The sequence below is a fragment of the Leptodactylus fuscus genome, chromosome 5, assembly GCF_031893055.1.
Source record: "Leptodactylus fuscus isolate aLepFus1 chromosome 5, aLepFus1.hap2, whole genome shotgun sequence".
NCBI lineage: Eukaryota > Metazoa > Chordata > Amphibia > Anura > Leptodactylidae > Leptodactylus > Leptodactylus fuscus.
In genome coordinates this window covers 182,375,319-182,396,300 of record NC_134269.1, presented here as the reverse complement: position 1 = coordinate 182,396,300, position 20,982 = coordinate 182,375,319, and the positions used below count along the sequence as shown (strand labels likewise).

The 20,982-nt window shown below is 41.4% G+C and overlaps 1 protein-coding gene across 1 annotated transcript in view; it reads right to left on the bottom strand.

The window, feature by feature from the left end:
• Positions 1–301: 301 nt before the first annotated feature.
• LOC142203811 (RUN and FYVE domain-containing protein 1-like) overlaps positions 302–20,982 on the bottom strand; it is a 172,743-nt gene continuing 152,062 nt past the window's right edge. The window contains exons 17-18 of the mRNA XM_075274873.1: positions 9,981–10,058; positions 302–1,320 (exon numbers count right to left, since the gene is read on the bottom strand). Of these exons, the coding sequence (XP_075130974.1) occupies positions 1,177–1,320; positions 9,981–10,058 (222 nt within the window). The 3' untranslated portion in view covers positions 302–1,176. The remainder of the gene's footprint in view (positions 1,321–9,980; positions 10,059–20,982) is intronic.

The following is a 20,982-nucleotide window of genomic DNA, read 5'->3' as shown; positions in this document are numbered from 1 at the left end:
CCCCTCCCCCTATGTGGCCACTGCAGTAAAAATCACTAGCCTCAGCAACCATGTGTGGGTGGTTGGCTTCATCATGGCTGCAGGTTTTGGAACTGGAAATCTCTGCAGCAAGACTGTAGCAGTCTTAGGTTAGCCATGTGTTACTAGTGTGAACTCTTTACCCTTATTAAGTCATTAAAAAACATTGCACAGAAATGTTCATGTCTTTCAAAATATAGTAGAACTGAGCAGAAAAAGAAATTGCAAAAAAGAAAAATGGTAACCTCAGGGTTATGCAAAACACTGCACCCATATATTTTTTTTTCTTTTAATCAAACCTACTTTTCCTGTGCATGCTTATCCTTTTGTTACACAGTTACAGGAAGCAAAATTTCCATGAATGGAACAAACTGTCTACTACCATTACATCACTGTCCAGGAATACATCATTGGAGACCATGAAATATTGGAAACTTGGACAGAGTAAAGAGAAAGTTGATCAAACGGAGAAAAGAAAAAAAAGAATCATAGACATTAGTCAATAATCAAATGTATATTTTCTTACTTTGTGGTATCAAATAATGATTTGTAGCAAACATGAGCTGCATATTTTGATAAAAGTGAAGTACTGTAAAAGCAAGGCACATTTCATTTATATGTTTGATATGGAGATTGCAAAAGATGGTCACAAAAATAGTACAGGTTTTAGTACAGCTTTTCACAAAAATGTCATACATTGTTGTCATAAGATTGTTAAACGTATACTTTGTTAGACTTCTGCCTAGTGATTAATTTTGTAAATATGATAAGACTAATCACACATACATAACAGGCAAAAAATAATTTACATAGAAAATTTTAGTAAGATTTTAAAGTGATCATTTAAAGGAAACCTGCCTGTAACAGGCAGAAAGACAAACTCCCTAATAAAATACTGAGTTATTTGAACATGTAGTTCGAAAATGAGCCAAGGCTGGGGAGAAAACACATAACGAAGTAACCTGCTGGCTTCACCCCATCCAACTGGCTTGACTGGCAGGTCGCTTTCTAGCTGTACCTAGGGAGAGATCTATTAAAGTAGCCAAAATGTTGCATAGAGAAACCAAGCGGTTTGTATGAGAAAGTCAATCAGTATTTCATGCTGACTGGATCATGCAGCATGAAGTTCCTTGCAGGTTTCCTTTAAAGAGTTAGACCTCAAGAGCAGTTAGAGGAACATCTCTGGAGCAGTAGATTGTGGCATATGTCACATACACGGACGGGCTTAGGGTATGATGGCAATGAAAGTTCATTACTTGAGCAGGTGTTGCAAAAGATATCTCCACAGTTTCGACAATGATGCTACAATGTAAAATAAAATAATAAAAAAAGTTATTCAATAAGACACCCATAACATATTCCACTCTAATATTCTGTAAATGACCATTTATTTTCAAGAACATAATCCGGCAATTATAGTATGCTTTACTCTGAAAGATTTGGAAATATTATCTAATAGAGCCATTTTAAACTGCACAGACTATGCAAGAGTATGATAAGATGGAATTCCAGAACACTGATGGCTATGGCATGTTACAATAGCACATATCTAAGTTACGGTACTTTCTTAGCCAAAACAAGTTGAAGAAGATGGCATGTGTGAAAATAGTAGAGATGAGCGAACACTAAAATGTCCGGGGTTTCAAAATCCGTTTCGAACAGTTGCACACTGTTCGACTGTTCGAACGGATTTCGAACCCCATTATAGTCTATGGGGGGAAATGCTCGTTTCAGGGGTACACAAAATTCGATTAAATCATACTTACCATGTCCACGAGTGACGGTCAGGCTGGATTCTTCTCCATGTGCAGCGTCCCCGCGTCTTCTTCCGGCTGGAATTCACTCTGCCTAGGCATCGGGGCCCGACGCCTGAGCAGAGTCAACTGCGCATGCGAGGGCATGCCACATGCCTAGGCAGAGTGAATTCCACCCGTAAGAAGACGTGGGGACGCAGCGCAGAGAAGACTTCGGAAAGGTAAGAGAAAAACCAGCGTTGATGGGCAGAATGTATAGCATTCTGCCAATCAACGCTGGTTCTGCATCGAACCTTAAACTTCGAACAGCTAGTAGTGTTCGATCGAGTACGAGTATTTCGAATAACGTAGTATTCGATTGAACACCTACTCGATCGAACACTACTCGCTCATCTCTAGAAAATAGTACTCTCCCAAAGTCATTGCTCAGTATAAAGAACCTGCTTATTCTGTCTTTTTATAGATATTGCCTGGAAACTTCAGTTTTCCCCTTAAAAAGTAACAATTCAGAGGGCTGATTTCTTTCAAAAACAGCTCCAGCCGTGACTGGATGATGTGCTCATGTACAGGCGGAAAGTAAGTAAAAACCAGGCAGCCAAACAGAGATGATCCGGTGGCTGCCAGATTTGTGAAGTAGGGAGTCAGTGGTTGCCCTACAGGCACTCATTCCCATGAGGGTTAGCAGTTTATGGGAAATTACCTATTAGTATATTTTTGGTGTGTGTCCGAGGAAATTCAAGTAATAACAATAATAATAATAAAAAATTTTTATTTATATAGCGCCCACATATTCCGCAGCACTGAACAATTTGTAGGGTACAAATGCAGACAGAAAGATACATTACAAAGAAAGTCATTTCACACAATGGGACTGAGGGCCCTGCTCGCAAAAGCTAACAATCTATGAGGTAGAGGGGGTGACACAAGAGATAGCAGGGGTGGCATTGCTTATGCAGAGGTCAGTACACAAAATTCGATTAAATTATACTTACCATGTCCACGAGTGACGGTCAGGCTGGATTCTTCTCCCTGTGCAGCGTCCCCGCGTCTTCTTCTGGCTGGAATTCACTCTGCCTAGGCATCGGGGCCTAGGCAGAGCCGACTGCGCATGCGAGGGCATGCCTGTGCATGCGCAGTCGGCTCTGCCTAGGCCGGATGCCTAGGCAGAGTGAATTCCACCCGTAAGAAGATGCGGGGACGCAGCGCAGAGAAGACTTCGGAAAGGTAAGAGAAGAACCAGCGTTGATTGGCAGAATGTATAGCATTCTGCCAATCAACGCTGGTTCTGCATCGAACCTTAAACTTCGAACAGCTAGTAGTGTTCGATCGAGTACGAGTATTTCGAATAACGTAGTATTCGATCGAACACCTACTCGATCGAACACTACTCGCTCATCTCTAGAAAATAGTACTCTCCCAAAGTCATTGCTCAGTATAAAGAACCTGCTTATTCTGTCTTTTTATAGATATTGCCTGGAAACTTCAGTTTTCCCCTTAAAAGGTAACAATTCAGAGGGCTGATTTCTTTCAAAAACAGCTCCAGCCGTGACTGGATGATGTGCTCATGTACAGGCGGAAAGTAAGTAAAAACCAGACAGCCAAACAGAGATGATCCGGTGGCTGCCAGATTTGTGAAGTAGGGAGTCAGTGGTTGCCCTACAGGCACTCATTCCCATGAGGGTTAGCAGTTTAGGGGAAATTACCTATTAGTATATTTTTGGCGTGTGTCCGAGGAAATTCAAGTAATAATAATAATAATAATAATAATAATTTAAAAAATTTATTTATATAGCCCCCACATATTCCGCAGCGCTGAACAATTTGTAGGGTACAAATACAGACAGAAAGATACATTAAAAAGAAAGTCATTTCACACAATGGGACTGAGGGCCCTGCTCGCAAAAGCTTACAATCTATGAGGTAGAGGGGGTGACACAAGAGAGCAGGGGCGGCATTGCTTATGCAGCGGTCAGACACTTTTGTAATAGAGGTTACTGTCATTACACAAACTTAAAAATTTATGAGCCGTCACTAGTGGTGTCCTTTAACATGTGGATGGAGCTTGGACCTATAAAGTTAGCCTGAGATGGCATCGTATCATGTGGGGAAATGTGGGAGCGGGGACAGAGGAGGGTTACATTTTGGGGATTCTAATTATAGTATGGAAGGGTTTATGTTAGAAATTGTGATAGGTCTGTCTGAAAAGATGTGTCTTTAGTTTGTGTTTGAAACTGTAGAAATTGGGAGTTAATCTGATTGTCCGGGGTAGAGCATTCCAGAGAAGTGGTGCAACTCGGGAGAAGTCTTGTATACGAGCGTGGGATGTTCTGATAATAGAGGATGTAAGTGTTAGGTCATTGAGTGAACAGAGAACACGGGTTGGGCGATAGACAGAGATGAGGGAGGCAATGTAGGGAGGTGAAGCATTATGGAGAGCCTTGTGGCTGAGAGTGATAACTTTATATTTTATTTTATAATGAATAGGCAGGCAATGTAGCTACTGGCACAGACCAGAGGCATCGCTGTAGCATCTGATAGATGAGCCTGGCCGCTGCATTCAGAATAGATTGCAGAGGGGAGAGTTTAGTGAGGGGAAGACCGATTAATAAGGAGTTATAGTAGTCAAGGCGAGAATGAATCAGAGAGACAATAAGTGTCTTTAGTGTATCTCTGGTAAGGAAAGGGCGTATTCTGGAGATGTTTTTGAGGTGGAGGTGACATGAACGTGCGAGTGATTCAATATGAGGGGTGAAGAAAAGGTCTGTGTCAAACATGACCCCGAGGCAGCGGGTATGCTGCCTAAGAGTTATAGAAAGGCCTGAGACTACAATGGATATATCAGGGACAGATCTATTAGATGGTGGAAACAGTAGTAGTTCAGTCTTGGAGAGATTTAGTTTCAGATAGAGTGAGGCCATGATATTAGAGACAGCAGAAAGACAGTCACTGGTGTTCTGTATGAGTGCAGGGCTCATGTCACGGGAAGATGTGTATAATTGGGTGTCATCAACATAAAGATGGTACCTGAAGCCAAATCTGGTGATGGTTTGTCCAATGGGGGCTGTGTAGAGAGAAAAGAGCAGGGGACCTAGGACCGAGCCATGAGGAACCCCAACAGCAAGGGAAAGAGGGGAGGAAACAGAGCCCGCAAATGATACACTGAAAGTGCGGTCTGAGAGATAAGAGGAGAACCAGGAGAGTGCAGTGTCCTTGAGGCCAACTGGGCGGAGCATAGTGAGGAGAAGTTGATGGTCAACAGTGTCAAAAGCTGCAGAGAGGTCCAGAAGAAGAGAAGTCACCATTAGATTTAGCCATTAGGAGATCATTGGAGACTTTTGTGAGGGCCGTTTCAGTAGAGTGCAGAGCGCGAAAACCAGATTGTAAGGGGTGAAGCAGAGAGTTAGCGGATTAAACGAGAATAGACCAGGCGTTCCAAGAGTTTAGAGATGAAGAGGAGGTTAGAGACAGGTCGATAGTTAGCAGCACAGGACGGGTCCAAAGAGGGTTTTTTCAATAGCGGAGTCATAACAGCATGCTTGAAGGAGGATGGGAAGATTCCAGAAGAGAGAGAGAGGTTAAATATTTTACTAAGGTAAGTCATGACAGCATAGGGCGAGATGAAGGGGTGTAGGGCGAGATGAAGAAAGTAGCTGGGAGACTTCCTCTTCTGTAACAGGTTCAAAAGATAAGAATGGACAGTCTGAAGTGCGGTTGGTGAGGGGATGAGTACTATGGCAGGTGTGGGAATCAATGCCACCTGGGGCTTGAGCAGTTATTTCCTGACGGATCTCATCAATTTTATCATGGAAATAAGTGGTCAGGTCATGAGCACTAAGGTCTGTGAATGGCGTCTGCACCTTGGGTGTGAATAAGGAGTGAAAAGTTTCAAAAAGCCTTTTAGGGTTGCTGGAGAGAGAAGAGATGAGGGTGGTGAAATAGTCTTTTGGTGAGGTTAAGGGCAGAACTATATGTTTTAAGCATAAATTTGAAGTGGAGGAAATCTGCAGGTGAACGTGATTTTCTCCAGAGACGTTCGGCACACCTAGAGCACCGCTGAAGAAATCGTGTCTGTGGCGTGTGCCAGGGTTGCTTGCCTACTATGTGGGACTTTACGAGTGGAGGGGGAAGCCACCGCATCCAATGCATTTTTAAGGGTTTCATTATAGTGACTGGTGGCCAGATTGGGACAGGATATTGAGGAGATGGGGGACAGAGAGGACTGTAGAGTATCTGAGAGTTGCTAGGTGTCGATAGCACGCAAATTCCTATATGTGTGATGGGTAGGGGTATCTTGTGAATGGGAGAGAGCACTGATGGTGAGAGATAGAAGGTTATTATCAGAGAGCGGCAGAGAAGAGTTAGTAAATTTAGAAACTGTGAGGAGTCAATGGAAGACCAGATCAATCGTGTTGCCATCTACATGTGTGGCGGAAGAAGAACATTGTGAAATACCTAGAGAAGTGGTTAATGAGAGAAACTGTGAAGCAGCTGGGGAGTGAGGGGTGTCAATAGGGGTGTTAAAGTCACCCATGCTGAGGGTAGGAATTTCACTGGATAAAAAAAGTACATTGGGGAGAGCAATGTGAAAATACTGGGAAAATATACAATAGTCACGCACATGATGTTCTTGGTTGAATTTACAACCAAGACCTCAGTGCTACAAGTCTGCAGTGCCTGAGCCACTGTGTTAAAATGAGAGAGATTAGGATTTCCCCACCAAACAACTAAATAATTGAGGATATTAGTAGTCAGTGATGCCCTTCAGATACACCATTTCCCATCTCTTCATTGAACTTGATGGACATACTAGTGCATCTCAATAAATTAGAATATCATCAAAAAGTTATGGACTGTTGCTCAGTGTTCAAAGGTGTTTTCAGATGAATGTAAATTTTGCATTTCATTTGGAAATCAAGGTTCCAGAATCTGGAGGAAGAGTGGAGAGGCTGTACACAATCCAAGCTGCTTGAGGTCTAGTGTGAAGTTACTACAATCAGTGATGGTTAGAGGAGCCATGTCATATGCTGGTGTAGATCTCAAAAAGAAAACAGACACTGAGCAACCCGTAGTGCAGATCTGTATCAATAGTGATAAATTCAGATGACAAATAACAGGCTCACCTTTTTAAGTTGTGTGTTAACACAACTAGTTTAGTGATGGTGGGATCACTTGGCCTAGGATCCCTCTCTAGATTGAATGCAGCTGCAGGGTACCCTACACCTCATGGGTGTGTGTACAATACAAATATGGACCAGATGACAGATTTGTTGTATCAAACCTGGACAAGAAGGACCCGCACTTGCCAAATAGTTGAACATACGATTTTTATTGAACAACACACTACGCGTTTCGGGCATAACTCCGCCCTTCTTCAGGTGTAGAAGTTCTAAAACAATAATAAAAACAAATAAAAGCACACTCACGTGTGTCTCAGTTGTTTACAGTTAAATTATGAAAACACTTTATCCCCATGTTGGACTGTATAAGGGGTTAATCATTTATGCAAATAAATGGTTTGACCAGTATAGTATAGTTCATAGTTCATTCCAAAAATGTAGAATAAAAAAGTGAAATAAATAGAATCTAAAATGCTTCAGATAAAATGTCTCATTAAAACAATACCCACGTGGTCTTTGGGGATGCGCGAGAAGGCATTCCGACAAGAGAGGTATAGGTGGTGCTGGCGCGCCTGCTCCGTCTCTTCGGGCCAGCGCGTGCGCACTTCCCCCTGCAGCTCAGGCGGCCGGATGCGTGTGGCTGGAACAAAAGGCCGGGCGCATGCGTTCTGGTTCTCAAAAGACGCCGAATCTCCCAACATGTGCGCCGTGGGGCGCAGGCGCCTTTTCAAAATAGCGCGGGAAGCAGTTTTGTCATGCTCCACGCCCACCAATGATACTTAAACCTTGCCTTCTGCCGGGGTAACAAGCCTCCAGGCCTGACTGCAAAGGCAAGATCATCGATTCTTCTATTTCTTTTCAAGGATTGAGAGGTTTTTCCCTTGTTGAAAGTTAAAGGTAATACTTGGAATTGTTCATTAGTGGGATTCTGTGTATGCCACACAGGTTGGGTATTCATTGTGACTATCTGGAACAATGGACACACGGTTGTAGCCAGCTTCATAGTATGATCTATAACCCAATACACAGGATGGACTTTAAGGTGACCACCTGTATGTTTGTTTTAACTAGTCAATTGATTGAAAGTTCTATGGCATGGTCGGTCAGTTCACATATTAAGATCTGCATGAGATACACAGGATGGGAATTATGGCAACCACGTGTATTGTTTTAATGAGACATTTTATCTGAAGCATTTTAGATTCTATTTATTTCACTTTTTTATTTTGCATTTTTGGAATGAACTATACTTTGGTCAAACCATTTATTTGCATAAACGATTAACCCCTTATACAATCCAACATGGGGATAAAGTGTTTTCATCCTTTAACTGTAAACAACTGAGACACACGAGTGTGCTTTTATTTGTTTTTATTATTGTTTTAGAACTATTACACCTGAAGAAGGGTGGAGTTACACCCAAAACGCGTAGTGTGTTGTTCAATAAAAATCGTATGTTTATTCACCTATTTGGCAAGTGCGGGTCCTTCTTGTCCAGATTTGCAACAACAAATCTGTCATCTGGTCCATCTTTGTATAATATGCTGGTGTAGGTCCACTGTGTTTTATCAAGACCAAAGTCAACGCAGTCGTCTACCAGGAAATTCTAGAACACTTCATGCTTCCCTCTGCCGACAAGCTTTTTGAAGATAGAATTTTTACCTACCAATAGGACTTGGCACCTGTCCACACTGCCAAAATTACCAATACCTGGTTTAATAACCACAGTATCATTGTACTTGATTGGCCAGCAAACTCGCCTGACCTTAAAAGGGCTCGTTCAGCAAAATTATGCTGTATGAGCCCCACAAATGTGTGAATAGCCTGTAAAAAGCTATTCAGGCACCGGTAATCTTATTTTAAAGGGATTCTACCATTAAACTACCTTTTTTTTTCTAATGAACACGTCGGAATAGCCTTAAGAAAGGCTATTTGTCTCCTACCTTTAGACGTGGTCTTCGCCGCGCCATAGAAATACCGGTTTCAACCGGTATGCAAATGAGCTCTCCGCAGCAATGAGGGCGGGCCCCAGCGCTGAAAGGCCGCCGGCCGGCTCTTGTATTGAACTGCAAGAGCGGCTACCCCAAATGGCCGCTGGCCGGCTCCTGTATTGAACTGCAGGAGCAGCTACCCAAAAATGGCCCGCGCCTGCGTAGTAGCGCTTCCCTCTGGAGCGCCACTGTGCAGGCTTTGGCGCCATTTTTATCAATGGCAGTTTGCGTAGTTCTAAGGGAACTGAGCAGGTGCGGGATTTCAAGCAATCCAGCCAGAAGAAGACGAGGATGAAGCCACGGAAGAGCCGAGACCAGAGGGCGTCACTGCAATAAGAAAGAAGAGGTAGGCATGCCAGAAGATGACGTCGGATCTTGCATGACCGCCCACCGTGCATGTTCGGGTATGATTTACACATATGTTTTTATAGTTTTATTTTAAAACGGGAGCGGAGTTTAAAATAAGATTACCGATGCCTGAATAGCCTTTTTAAAGGCTATTCATGCATATGTGGGGCTCATACAGCATAATTTTGCTGATAGAGCCCCTTTAACACAATAGAGAATCTATGGGATATTGTCAAGAGGAAGAAGAGAGACTCCAGACCCAACAATGCAGACAAGCTGAAGGCTGCTATCGTACATCCTGGGCGTCCGTAACACTTCTGCAGTGCCACAGGCTGATCGCCTCTATGTCACATTGCGGCATTGATGCAGTCATTCATGAAAAAGCAGCCCCCACCAAGTATTGAGGACATTTACTGGACATACTTTTCATATGGCCAACATTTCTGTGTTAAATCATTTTTTAACAGTTGGTCTTATATAATATTCTAATTTTCTGAGCTAATGACTTTTGGGTTTTCCTTGGCTGTAAGCTCTAATCATCAACATTAACAGAAAGAAACACTCGAAAAATTTGTATGTTTATGACTCAATATAATAGGTTTCATTTTTTTCATTTGAATTACTAAAAAAAACAAAAAACTTTTTGATGATGTTCTAATTTATTGAGATGCACTGGTAGGTCTTTTTTCAACCATCCTAACCATGGAACTGGAAAAAAAAAAAAACTGCAAAGAGGAAAAAATACAGTTTACCTTTCGTCTTGAAATAGAGAACTCTTTGTTACACTGTTTGCAGCCAGTTGCTTCATCATCCTTTAGCCATGTATGGCCCTTTGAATAATAAAAAGAAATGTAAGACTTATTTACCCCTGTATTATTGATCTCTACAACAAGCATGGGCAGAAATGCTACTGCTTCTTTTTAAGGGTGCATTCACACGGAGGAAAATGGTGCTGAATTTGGTGTAGACTCAGTGTTAGATTCCGTGCTGAAAAAAAGCCTCCAATGGCTTCAATGGATTCCTTTTTCTGCTAGCCCTGAATCTGACGCGGATTCCACACCAAATTCAGCACCATTTTCTTCCGTGGGAATGCAACCTATCATTGGCTATAATGAGTTTAACTAAGCATACATTTGCATAGCCTTTAGAAAGGCTATTTCAGGCATACCTTTTATTCATTAATCCTCCCAACAATTTTTTAAGTGGCTCACTTTTATTGATATGCTAATTAGCCACCACGGTGCACTCCGGAAGTCTCTATGATGTTCCCTGAGCACTGCCTAGTGTGCCATGTGTAAAGAAGGGGAAGGTGAGGGCCATGGAATGCTGATGAGTCATCAGCTCTCACCTTCCCCTTCTGTACACATAGCACACAAGCAGTGCTCAGGGTACATCAGCGAGACTTCTGATGCTCTGTGGTGGATAATTAGCATGTCAATAAAAGAGGGCTAATATGGACGGTAAACTGATGACACAGTGTGCCATCTTAGGTTTTTAGTTTTCCATAGTCTATTTTGCTGTGTTTTTTTTTTTTTTTAGCCAAAGTCAGGAATGGATTTAAGAGAAGGAAAAAGTCTAATGTGCTTCTTTGGATTTTTCCATTCCTTTTCAAGCCACTCCTGACTTTGGTTCAAAAAACCACAGCATAAAAGCAGCGTTTCCAAAACGTGGGGCCTCAGCCTAAGGATGTATTCGGTCCATTACACTGGGCAGCATTAAAATTGCATCCAAGAAACTGCTTGTAGTTTTTATGCCATTTTGATTTTACAGACGTAAATGGGATAAAAATATGTTAAATAAAAAGTTTACCTAAACTTAAATTTTTTTTTTTTCATGTTTAGGTAGCATTTGAGACGTTAATTATTGGTTATAAATAATGTTTACTAATGTTAAATATGCTCATAGAAAAATCAAAATTGTTAGAAAGACTAAGTAGGTTTAAAAAAATATATATATAGTTCCGGAGAAAACAGTGACACTATCGCTCCACATTCCAAAAGTCCAACATCATATCCTATTAATATTATAAATGTGAAATGTTTGTGAGTTTGTGACTTTGGATGTTCGGATGTTTGGCGGTCAATCACGCAAAAACCGCTCCACCGATTTGGCTGAAATTTTCCACAAACATAGTCACTACACTTGCGCAATAGGCTACTTTTCGTCACAATAGCGCACATACGTTTTTCCCAGGACCCCCACAAAACCCAAACTTACATCACTATCTCTACAATCTCACACACTTTGGACCATAGCAAGCCACAAAATTCATATTACCCCCTACAGCAGAGGTCAGCATCCCCTGGCACACGTGCCAAGAGTGGCACTCCTGCCATATTTCACTGGCACAGCAGCACAGGACCTGCAAGAGTTAAATGAAGTCCGTGCTCTGCTAGAGCTGAGGCATAAGGACACTCCCCTTTGAGAGGGGTGCAGGAAACCCAGGGGGTGGAGCTTAATCGTTCAAGTCTCTGCCTGCCTGCTATAGTGATAGCTCCTGCCGTCTGCACCCTGCAAACGTTCCCCGAGGAGGACAGGAAGCTGCTAGCAAACTGAAAGTAAGAAACACACAGCTACCTTCCTTTACTTCCTATTCTCATTAATGTCAGGCATTTGGGGTTATTAGTTTAGTGTTAGTAACTCCATGTGTCTCACATTAATAGGAATAAACCCCATCATGTCCCTCATATTAACCCCTGTGTGACTCATATAAAGGTTACTAATATGTGACACATATGGAGGTAATAATAAAAGACCTCAATAATGAAGATACTTAATTATTACCTCCAAGTCTCTCACATATCAGTAACTCTTACACAAGGGTTAATGTGAGGGACATGATGGGGTTAATTGCTATTAATAAGAGGCACATGGAGTTACTAAACTGTCATGCACAGGGCCAGACTTTATGTTGCTTGCTCAAGAGTATCCTGTGCCCAAAACTTACATGTACTGGCAGAAAATAACAAATCATACAACATCGTATATCGAAGTATATTAACCTGAAATACCTCTGTCCCAAAGACACTATGTACAGTTTCTCAGAACACCGTATAGCAGCTGAAATACAAATTACATTCAACACAAAAGTCTCACGTATTCTCAGAATTACAGAAAAAACAAGATACAAAGTTACATTTCATATCCCATACCTTATACACAGTACGAAAACCTTACCCGCGCCTGTATATACACACTTCTACAATCACCGCAGACGAAGTCGCGGGTACCAGCTAGTATATCCTACTAATATTATAAGTGTGAAAGTTTGTGTGTTTGGATGTTTGTGATTTTGGATGTTTGTTCCTCAATCACGCTAAAACGCCTGGACGGATTTGCGTGCAATTTTCCACAAACATAGTTTTCCCTTAGAATTGAGTCACAGGCTACTTTTGGTGCAACTAAACAACATGGCTTCCTAGCAGGAGACTCACAAAAGCAGGACTCCAAGCCCCAGCTATAGACTCACACACACTACATGGCATTTCCTGCCTCAACCTGCCTGCACACTCCTTACTGTCACCTCAGAAGTAGTCCTCACTCTACTCACTCCAAACACACAGCTATGTACTATCACTCCTCCTCCTGTATATTACATGTATATACAGCTATGTACAATCATTCCTCCTCCTGTATATTGCATATATATACTGTATATACAGCTATGTACTATCAGTCCTCCTCCTGTATATTACATGTATATACAGCTATGTACTATCACTTCCCCTCCTGTATATTACATATATATACTGTATATACAGCTATGTACTATCACTCCTCCTCCTGTATATTACATGTATATACAGCTATGTACTATCACTCCCCCTCCTGTATATTATATATATATATATATATATATATATATACTGTATATATAGCTATGTACTATCACTCCTCCACCTGTATATTACATGTATATACAGCTATGTACTATCACTCCCCCTCCTGTATATTACATACTAGCTTTTACCCGCGACTTCGTCTGCGGTGCTTTGAGAATTGGGCGGACACAGACGTGTGAAACTGTAAAAGTGCTTTAAAAAGTTTGGTGGGATAGCAAATGTGTATGTAGTGATACAGACAATGTGATGTGTTGTATTGTGTATGTAGTAATACAGACAATGTGATGTGTTATATAGTGGAAAGCTATATGTAAATGTGAGTGAGTAGAGTGAGGGCTGCTCCTGAGGTGACAGTAAGGAGTGTGCAGGCAGGTTCAGGCAGGAAATGCCAGGCAGTGTGTGAGTCTATAGCTGGGGCTAGGAGTCCTGCTTTTGTGAGTCTCCTGCTAGGAAGCCATGTTGTTAAGTGGCACCAAAATGGGAAAACTATGTTTGTGGAAAATTGCACGCAAATCCGTCCAGGCGTTTTAGCGTGATATTAGTAGGATATACAGGAGGAGGAGTGATAGTACATAGCTCTATATACAGTATATATATATATATATATATATATATATATATGTAATATACAGGAGAGGCAGTGATAGTACATAGCTGTATATACAGTGTATATATATGTAATATACAGGAGGGGGAGTGATAGTACATAGCTGTATATACAGTATATATATATATGTAATATACAGGAGAGGGAGTGATAGTACATAGCTGTATATACAGTATATATATATGTAATATACAGGAGAGGGAGTGATAGTACATAGCTGTATATACAGTATATATATATATAATATACAGGAGGGGGAGTGATAGTACATAGCTGTATATACAGTATATATATATATAATATACAGGAGGGGGAGTGATAGTACATAGCTGTATATACAGTATATATATGTAATATACAGGAGGGGGAGTGATAGCACATAGCTGTATATACAGTATATATATGTAATATACAGGAGGGGGAGTGATAGTACATAGCTGTATGTACAGTATATATATGTAATATACAGGAGGGGGAGTGATAGTACATAGCTGTATATATATATGTAATATACAGGAGGAGGAGTGATAGTACATAGCTGTATAGACAGTATATATATGTAAAATACAGGAGGGGGAGTGATAGTACATAGCTGTATATACATGTAATATACAGGAGGAGGAGTGATAGTACATAGCTGTATATACAGTATATATATGTAATATACAGGAGGGGGAGTGATAGTACATAGCTGTATATACATGTAATATACAGGTGGAGGAGTGATAGTACATAGCTATATATACAGTATATATATGTAATATACAGGAGGGGGAGTGATAGTACATAGCTGTATATACATGTAATATACAGGAGGAGGATTGATAGTACATAGCTGTATATACAGTATATATATGTAATATACAGGAGGAGGACTGATAGTACATAGCTGTATATACAGTATATATATGTAATATACAGGAGGAGGAATGATAGTACATAGCTGTATATACATGTAATATACAGGAAGAGGAGTGATAGTACGTAGCTGTGTGTTTGGAGTGAGTAGAGTGAGGGCTACTCCTGAGGTGACAGTAAGGAGTGTGCAGGCAGGTTGAGGCAGGAAATGCCATGTAGTGTGTGTCAGTCTATAGCTGGGGCTTGGAGTCCTGCTTTTGTGAGTCTCCTGCTAGGAAGCCACGTTGTTTAGTTGCACCAAAAGTAGCCTGTGACTCAATCCTAAGGGAAAACCATGTTTGTGGAAAATTGCACGCAAATCCGTCCAGGCGTTTTAGCGTGATTGAGGAACAAACATCCAAACTCACAAACATCCAAACACACAAACTTTCACACTTATAATATTAGTAGGATATATACAGCTATGTACTATCACTCCCCTTTCTGTATATTACATACTAGCTTTTACCCGCGACTTCGTCTGCGGTGCTTTGAGAATTGGGCGGACACAGACGTGTGAAACTGTAAAAGTGCTTTAAAAAGTTTGGTGGGATAGCAAATGTGTATGTGTATGTAGTGATACAGACAATGTGATGTGTTGTATTGTGTATGTAGTGATACAGACAATGTGATGTGTTATATAGTGGTAAGCTATATGTAAATGTGAGTGAGTAGAGTGAGGGCTGCTCCTGAGGTGACAGTAAGGAGTGTGCAGGCAGGTTCAGGCAGGAAATGCCAGGCAGTGTGTGAGTCTATAGCTGGGGCTAGGAGTCCTGCTTTTGTGAGTCTCCTGCTAGGAAACCATGTTGTTAAGTGGCACCAAAATGGGAAAACTATGTTTGTGGAAAATTGCACGCAAATCCGTCCAGGCGTTTTAGCGTGATATTAGTAGGATATACAGGAGGAGGAGTGATAGTACATAGCTGTATATACAGTATATATATGTAATATACAGGAGGGGGAGTGATAGTACATAGCTGTATATACATGTAATATACAGGAGGAGGATTGATAGTACATAGCTGTATATACAGTATATATATGTAATATACAGGAGGGGGAGTGATAGTACATAGCTGTATATACATGTAATATACAGGAGGAGGACTGATAGTACATAGCTGTGTGTTTGGAGTGAGTAGAGTGAGGGCTACTCCTGAGGTGACAGTAAGGAGTGTGCAGGCAGGTTGAGGCAGGAAATGCCATGTAGTGTGTGTCAGTCTATAGCTGGGGCTTGGAGTCCTGCTTTTGTGAGTCTCCTGCTAGGAAGCCATGTTGTTTAGTTGCACCAAAAGTAGCCTGTGACTCAATCCTAAGGGAAAACCATGTTTGTGGAAAATTGCACGCAAATCCGTCCAGGCGTTTTAGCGTGATTGAGGAACAAACATCCAAACTCACAAACATCCAAACACACAAACTTTCACACTTATAATATTAGTAGGATAGACATGCTCATCAACAAAAACCAGTAATTTTTTCATGGAAAATAGACATGTAAATGACCACATGATTTTAATGTTAATAACATAGTCTTATTCGGAAACAGCATGACCATGAAAATCATTGTTATTGGCCAATTTTGTTTCGGTAGTACTAGCATAATTGTGCAGCCAATTAACACTCTATTTGATAAAGCAGCTCACAGCCTTATATAAGCAAGGAAGATGGATAAAATAAAATATAAAGTTATGTCCATATTTTGCTAAAGTCATACAAAGAAGTTAAGCTTTCTTGCAAAGCTAATAGAAAAAAGAATAAAAACACAAAAGTAATAATATACAAAAATATTTTATTCATCGTACTAATAAAAGTTTGTGTGTTTGGATGTTTGTTCCTCAATCACGCAAAAACGTCTAAACGGATTTGTATGACATTTGCCACATACATAGATAGGAACCCCGATTAATACATAGGCTACTTAGTATGCAGCCAAATGCCTGTACCTCGCTACCGGAGCTGCCGAATTCATGTTCACGCTGGGCTAAAGGACCTAAGATGAAGTCATCTCAGGCCCTTCAGGCATTCGGCTGCCGCCGCCATGCAGCACGGTGTACCTCCTCACTATTCAGCCTCTGCCGGCGGTGACTGACAGTAGCGGAAATGCAGGCGGTATGTCTCCGCTCCACATACTGAGTGAGTATGGCCGGGCTTGTGGCTATGCAACCAACAGCACGGGAGTGGGAAGGTGGGGGGGCATTGGTGGGGGGCCGGGAGCCTGCTAAGGGAGCAGGGGTTATGGCCAGGAGACTGCTGGAGGGGAGACAGGGGGGTCGGTTTTGGGCGTTGGCTGTAGATGGGAGGGGGGGAAGGGGTCTGGGAGCGTGCAGAAGGGGGGGCGGAGCCTGCTGGAGAGGGATCGGGAGCCTGCTGGCGGTGGAAGCAGCGCCTCGGCCAGTGGGTTGTTGCACGCAGGAGAGGGCGGGAAGCGGTAGGGTGGTTGTGGGAGCCCCTGACAGGGCCGGGGTCCACTTACAACGCGCAAGAGGTGGGTGCCATGCATGAGGGACAAATTCGGGGGAGCCGGCCCGCACCTGCAAATACTGTGCATATACATACATGTCGCAAAACCAAGACGCCAACCCAGGTGGATTATTACCAGCGCCTATTGCATACGTATCCGCAGGTCGGCGCCAACAAACAACCCAAGGACGAAGTCGCGGGCAGATGCTAGTAAATAATATACAAAACAAGGACACATAAAAAAATAATTAAAAACAAGAAGGTAGAGTAACGATGCCTCAATAGGATATATATCAACTGAGACATCCACTATAATAGAAAAATTCACTCAAGAAATGGAGGCAGGTATACGGATGTATAAGGGCACTATATGTACAAGTCCAAAAAATACCAGAGCAATTGTGCTCTATCATAAATACACTCTTGCTCATAATATAGTTGGTATATGAACAAACATATACAGTACAGACTAAAAGTTTGAACACACCTTCTCATTCAAAGAGTTTTCTGTATTTTCATGACTATGAATATTGTAGATTCACTCTGAAGGCATCAAAACTATGAATTAACTCATGTGGAAATATATTCTTAACAAAAAAGTGTGAAACAACTGAAAATATATCTTATATTCTAGGTTTTTCAAAGTAGCCACCTTTTTCTTTGATTACTGCTTTGCACACTCTTGGCATTCTCTTGATGATCAATACTTTTTAGAATACAAGTGGCTAATTAACAATGCATCAAACAATGGTATTCTTAACAAAAAAAGAAACCAAATTTCTAACTGTAACCTCCCCTAGAATGGCTCTTTATTACCATCTTTCCAAGATAGATAAAGACCCCAATAACCCACGTGGATGACCATTCATCTCTGGGATTAACTCCCTTACTTCTCATTTATTAGAATACATTGATAATCAGCTACAAAAATTTGTCAGTTACCCTCTTATTTAAAGGATTCAGCCACCCTGCTTTCCCAACTCAAAGACATTACATGGTCCAAAAGTTATGTTTGGGTCACTCTAGATGTTTTCTCCCTATATTCCAACATTTCCAATGAGAAGGGTTTAGAAGCCATTGCTTGTTTCCTAAATTCAGACCCTCTACTCCCCCAAACACAAAAACCAATATTTACTACATGGAATTCATTTCATCCCACAACATAATATATTTACATTTGAGGGATCCATTTACCGTCAGAAAAAAGGGACCGCAATGGGAACGAAATTCGTACCAAGTTTTGCGAATATATACATGGGCCACACGAACACGACTGGTCGCAAAATATCAGGTTTTTCAAACGCTATATAGATGACCTCCTGCTGATTTGGGAGGGTTCTATTTCAGAACTTGAATATTGAATAATATTTATTGAATATATGAACACGAATACTTGGGGTTTACGCTTCACCAGTTCACATTCACAAACAAAAATAGAATATCTAGATCTAGTACTCACTGGGGCTGATAGGGAAGTACATTCTAAAGCCTTTTTTAAAAAGGTTGATGGCAACAGCCTGTTAGATTTTTGGCGTAACCATTATAAAAAATGGAAATTAAATATTCCCTTCAGCCAGATCAAGAGGTTATGTAGAAACTGTTCATTAAATGTTGACTACTAGAAATAGAGCAGCATAATGTCAAAAAGATTTATAGAAAAGAGATATCCAAGGCAGGTCATATCAGCAGCAAGGGATAGATCAGGCACCCTTACGCAAAATGAATGTCTTCAACCAAAGACATCTAACTCGAGCAATGAGAATTGGAAGTTTAACTTTATTACCACATACAGTCACCGACACAACACAATTAGAAATATTTTAAGGAAACATTGGCACATATTGAAAAGTGACCCAATCATTGGGAAGCTGCTACCTGCTAACCCTGGGCTTACCTTCAGGAGTGCCAAAAATATTAATAGCACCAAGTAGGCTCTGATCCATTCTAAAGAAGGATACAACAAAAATCCCCAACAGACCAAAAACCAACAGCCTTTTTAAATGCAGCAAAAATAGATGTAAGTGTTGCTCCACTAATCTCAACAAAGTAACCACATTTAAAAGCAATACGACGGGTGAAAGCTTCCAGATCAAACAGCATTTAACATGTGAAACTGAGTAGAACTTCCACCTGGAGTTCTGCAAATACCTGCTACATGTCCATCGCAACACCACCAACATAGCCTGCAGGGCAGAGCTAGGCAGACTCCCCCTATGGCTCACCATACAGAAGAGGGCGCTAGCTTTCCAGGCACACATCCAGGGGAGCAAGCCTGACTCCTACCACCACCAAGCATGGCTAAGCCACCTGAGCAAACCAGACATTCAACAACCAAACAGCAGCCAACCACCAAACCAAAAACTCCAACAGATGATAACCAAGGCCGAAATAAAGGCGACCACAGAGGCAAACAGAGAGCGGTACATTGAAGAATGGAGAAACGAAATAAATAACTCCAAGAAACTCACCGTGTACCAATCCCTACAAAGGGACTACACCATGGCCACCTACCTGGAGAGAATACGCCACCCCAAGCACAGACAGACCCTGAGCCGATACAGACTGAGCGCCCACAACCTAGAGATAGAGACGGGGCGATACAGACAGACATACAAGCCACGGGAGAAGAGACTGTGCCAGCACTGTGACCAGGGGGTCCTAGAAGACGAGACCCACTTCCTGCTACACTGCACCAAATACTCAGATATGAGGGCCGTCTACTACCAAAGACTCTCTGCCCACATCCCAGACTTCATATCTGCAGACGAGAAGAGGAAACTCTACATCCTACTGGGAGAAGAAGAGGCCACTGTGGAGATCGCTGCCCAATACGTGTCCAGCTGTCACCAAACCAGAGGAAGATGAGACTCCATGGACTGTTATATTTATCCCAATACACCCGCCCCACCCACCCCCACCTCCCCATATAGCAGTCACCAACGAAGAGGAAGATGAGACTCCATGGACTGTTATAACCGAACCCCCCCCCCCATACCCACCACCCACCCACCACCCACCCAACCCAACTCCCCCCCCCCACCCACCCACTTTACTAGCTTTGGCAATGCCAAATACCTATTCGGACGTGCCAATAAAGCATTTTTTGATTTGATTTGATTTGTATGTGATATATCTATTAGAGTGTGGTTGCAGTCTACAATGTGGGTTGCACCACACTCCCCTTCCACTTTAGATTGAACAATCACAGGTCAAACGTCAAAAGGGGCTATCCTAAAAAAAAACGCGGAGTTTCCAAACATGCAAAGCTAAAACACAGTAGAAATTTTTCTTCCTTTAGAGCCACGATTTTAGAACAGATCTCGTCGGATAAAAATGATAGGTTTGAGACTCTCAAAAAAAGAGAGATAATTTGGATATTTAAGCTAAACACACTCCAACTTAACAGCCTTAACGAAGTGACAGAAATTGTACCGAATTGAGCCATATAATCCACCAGGCATCTTAATAAATTAGTTTCATTCACCCATAGCTATGTATTAATATATTAACATTTACTCATTTATTTACATATTTATCCATTCATATATGTATCCATTTATTTTTTAAATACACATAGCTATATATTTATGTACCAACACCTATTCATTTACTGATTCATTTATATGTGTGTTTATTTATTGTATTGGCTGGTTTGTACTACTCTTTCGTTTACTTTTCACCAGTTGATATTTATGAGTGTATATATTTTCTTTTTATAATTTTAAAGGGGCTCTATCATTAGATTTTAGGGCTTTGAGAAAAGGATATGCCTGAATAGCCTTTAGAAAGGCTATTCAGGTGCTGCTAGTCATTTTTAAAAAGCCCCCCCCGTTTTTGTTAATTACTAGGGATGAGCGAACAGCATTCGATCAAGTACATGTTTGATCAGATATCAGACTGTTCGAGATGTTCGATTCCAGTCGAACACCACGTGCCAAACTCACTAAA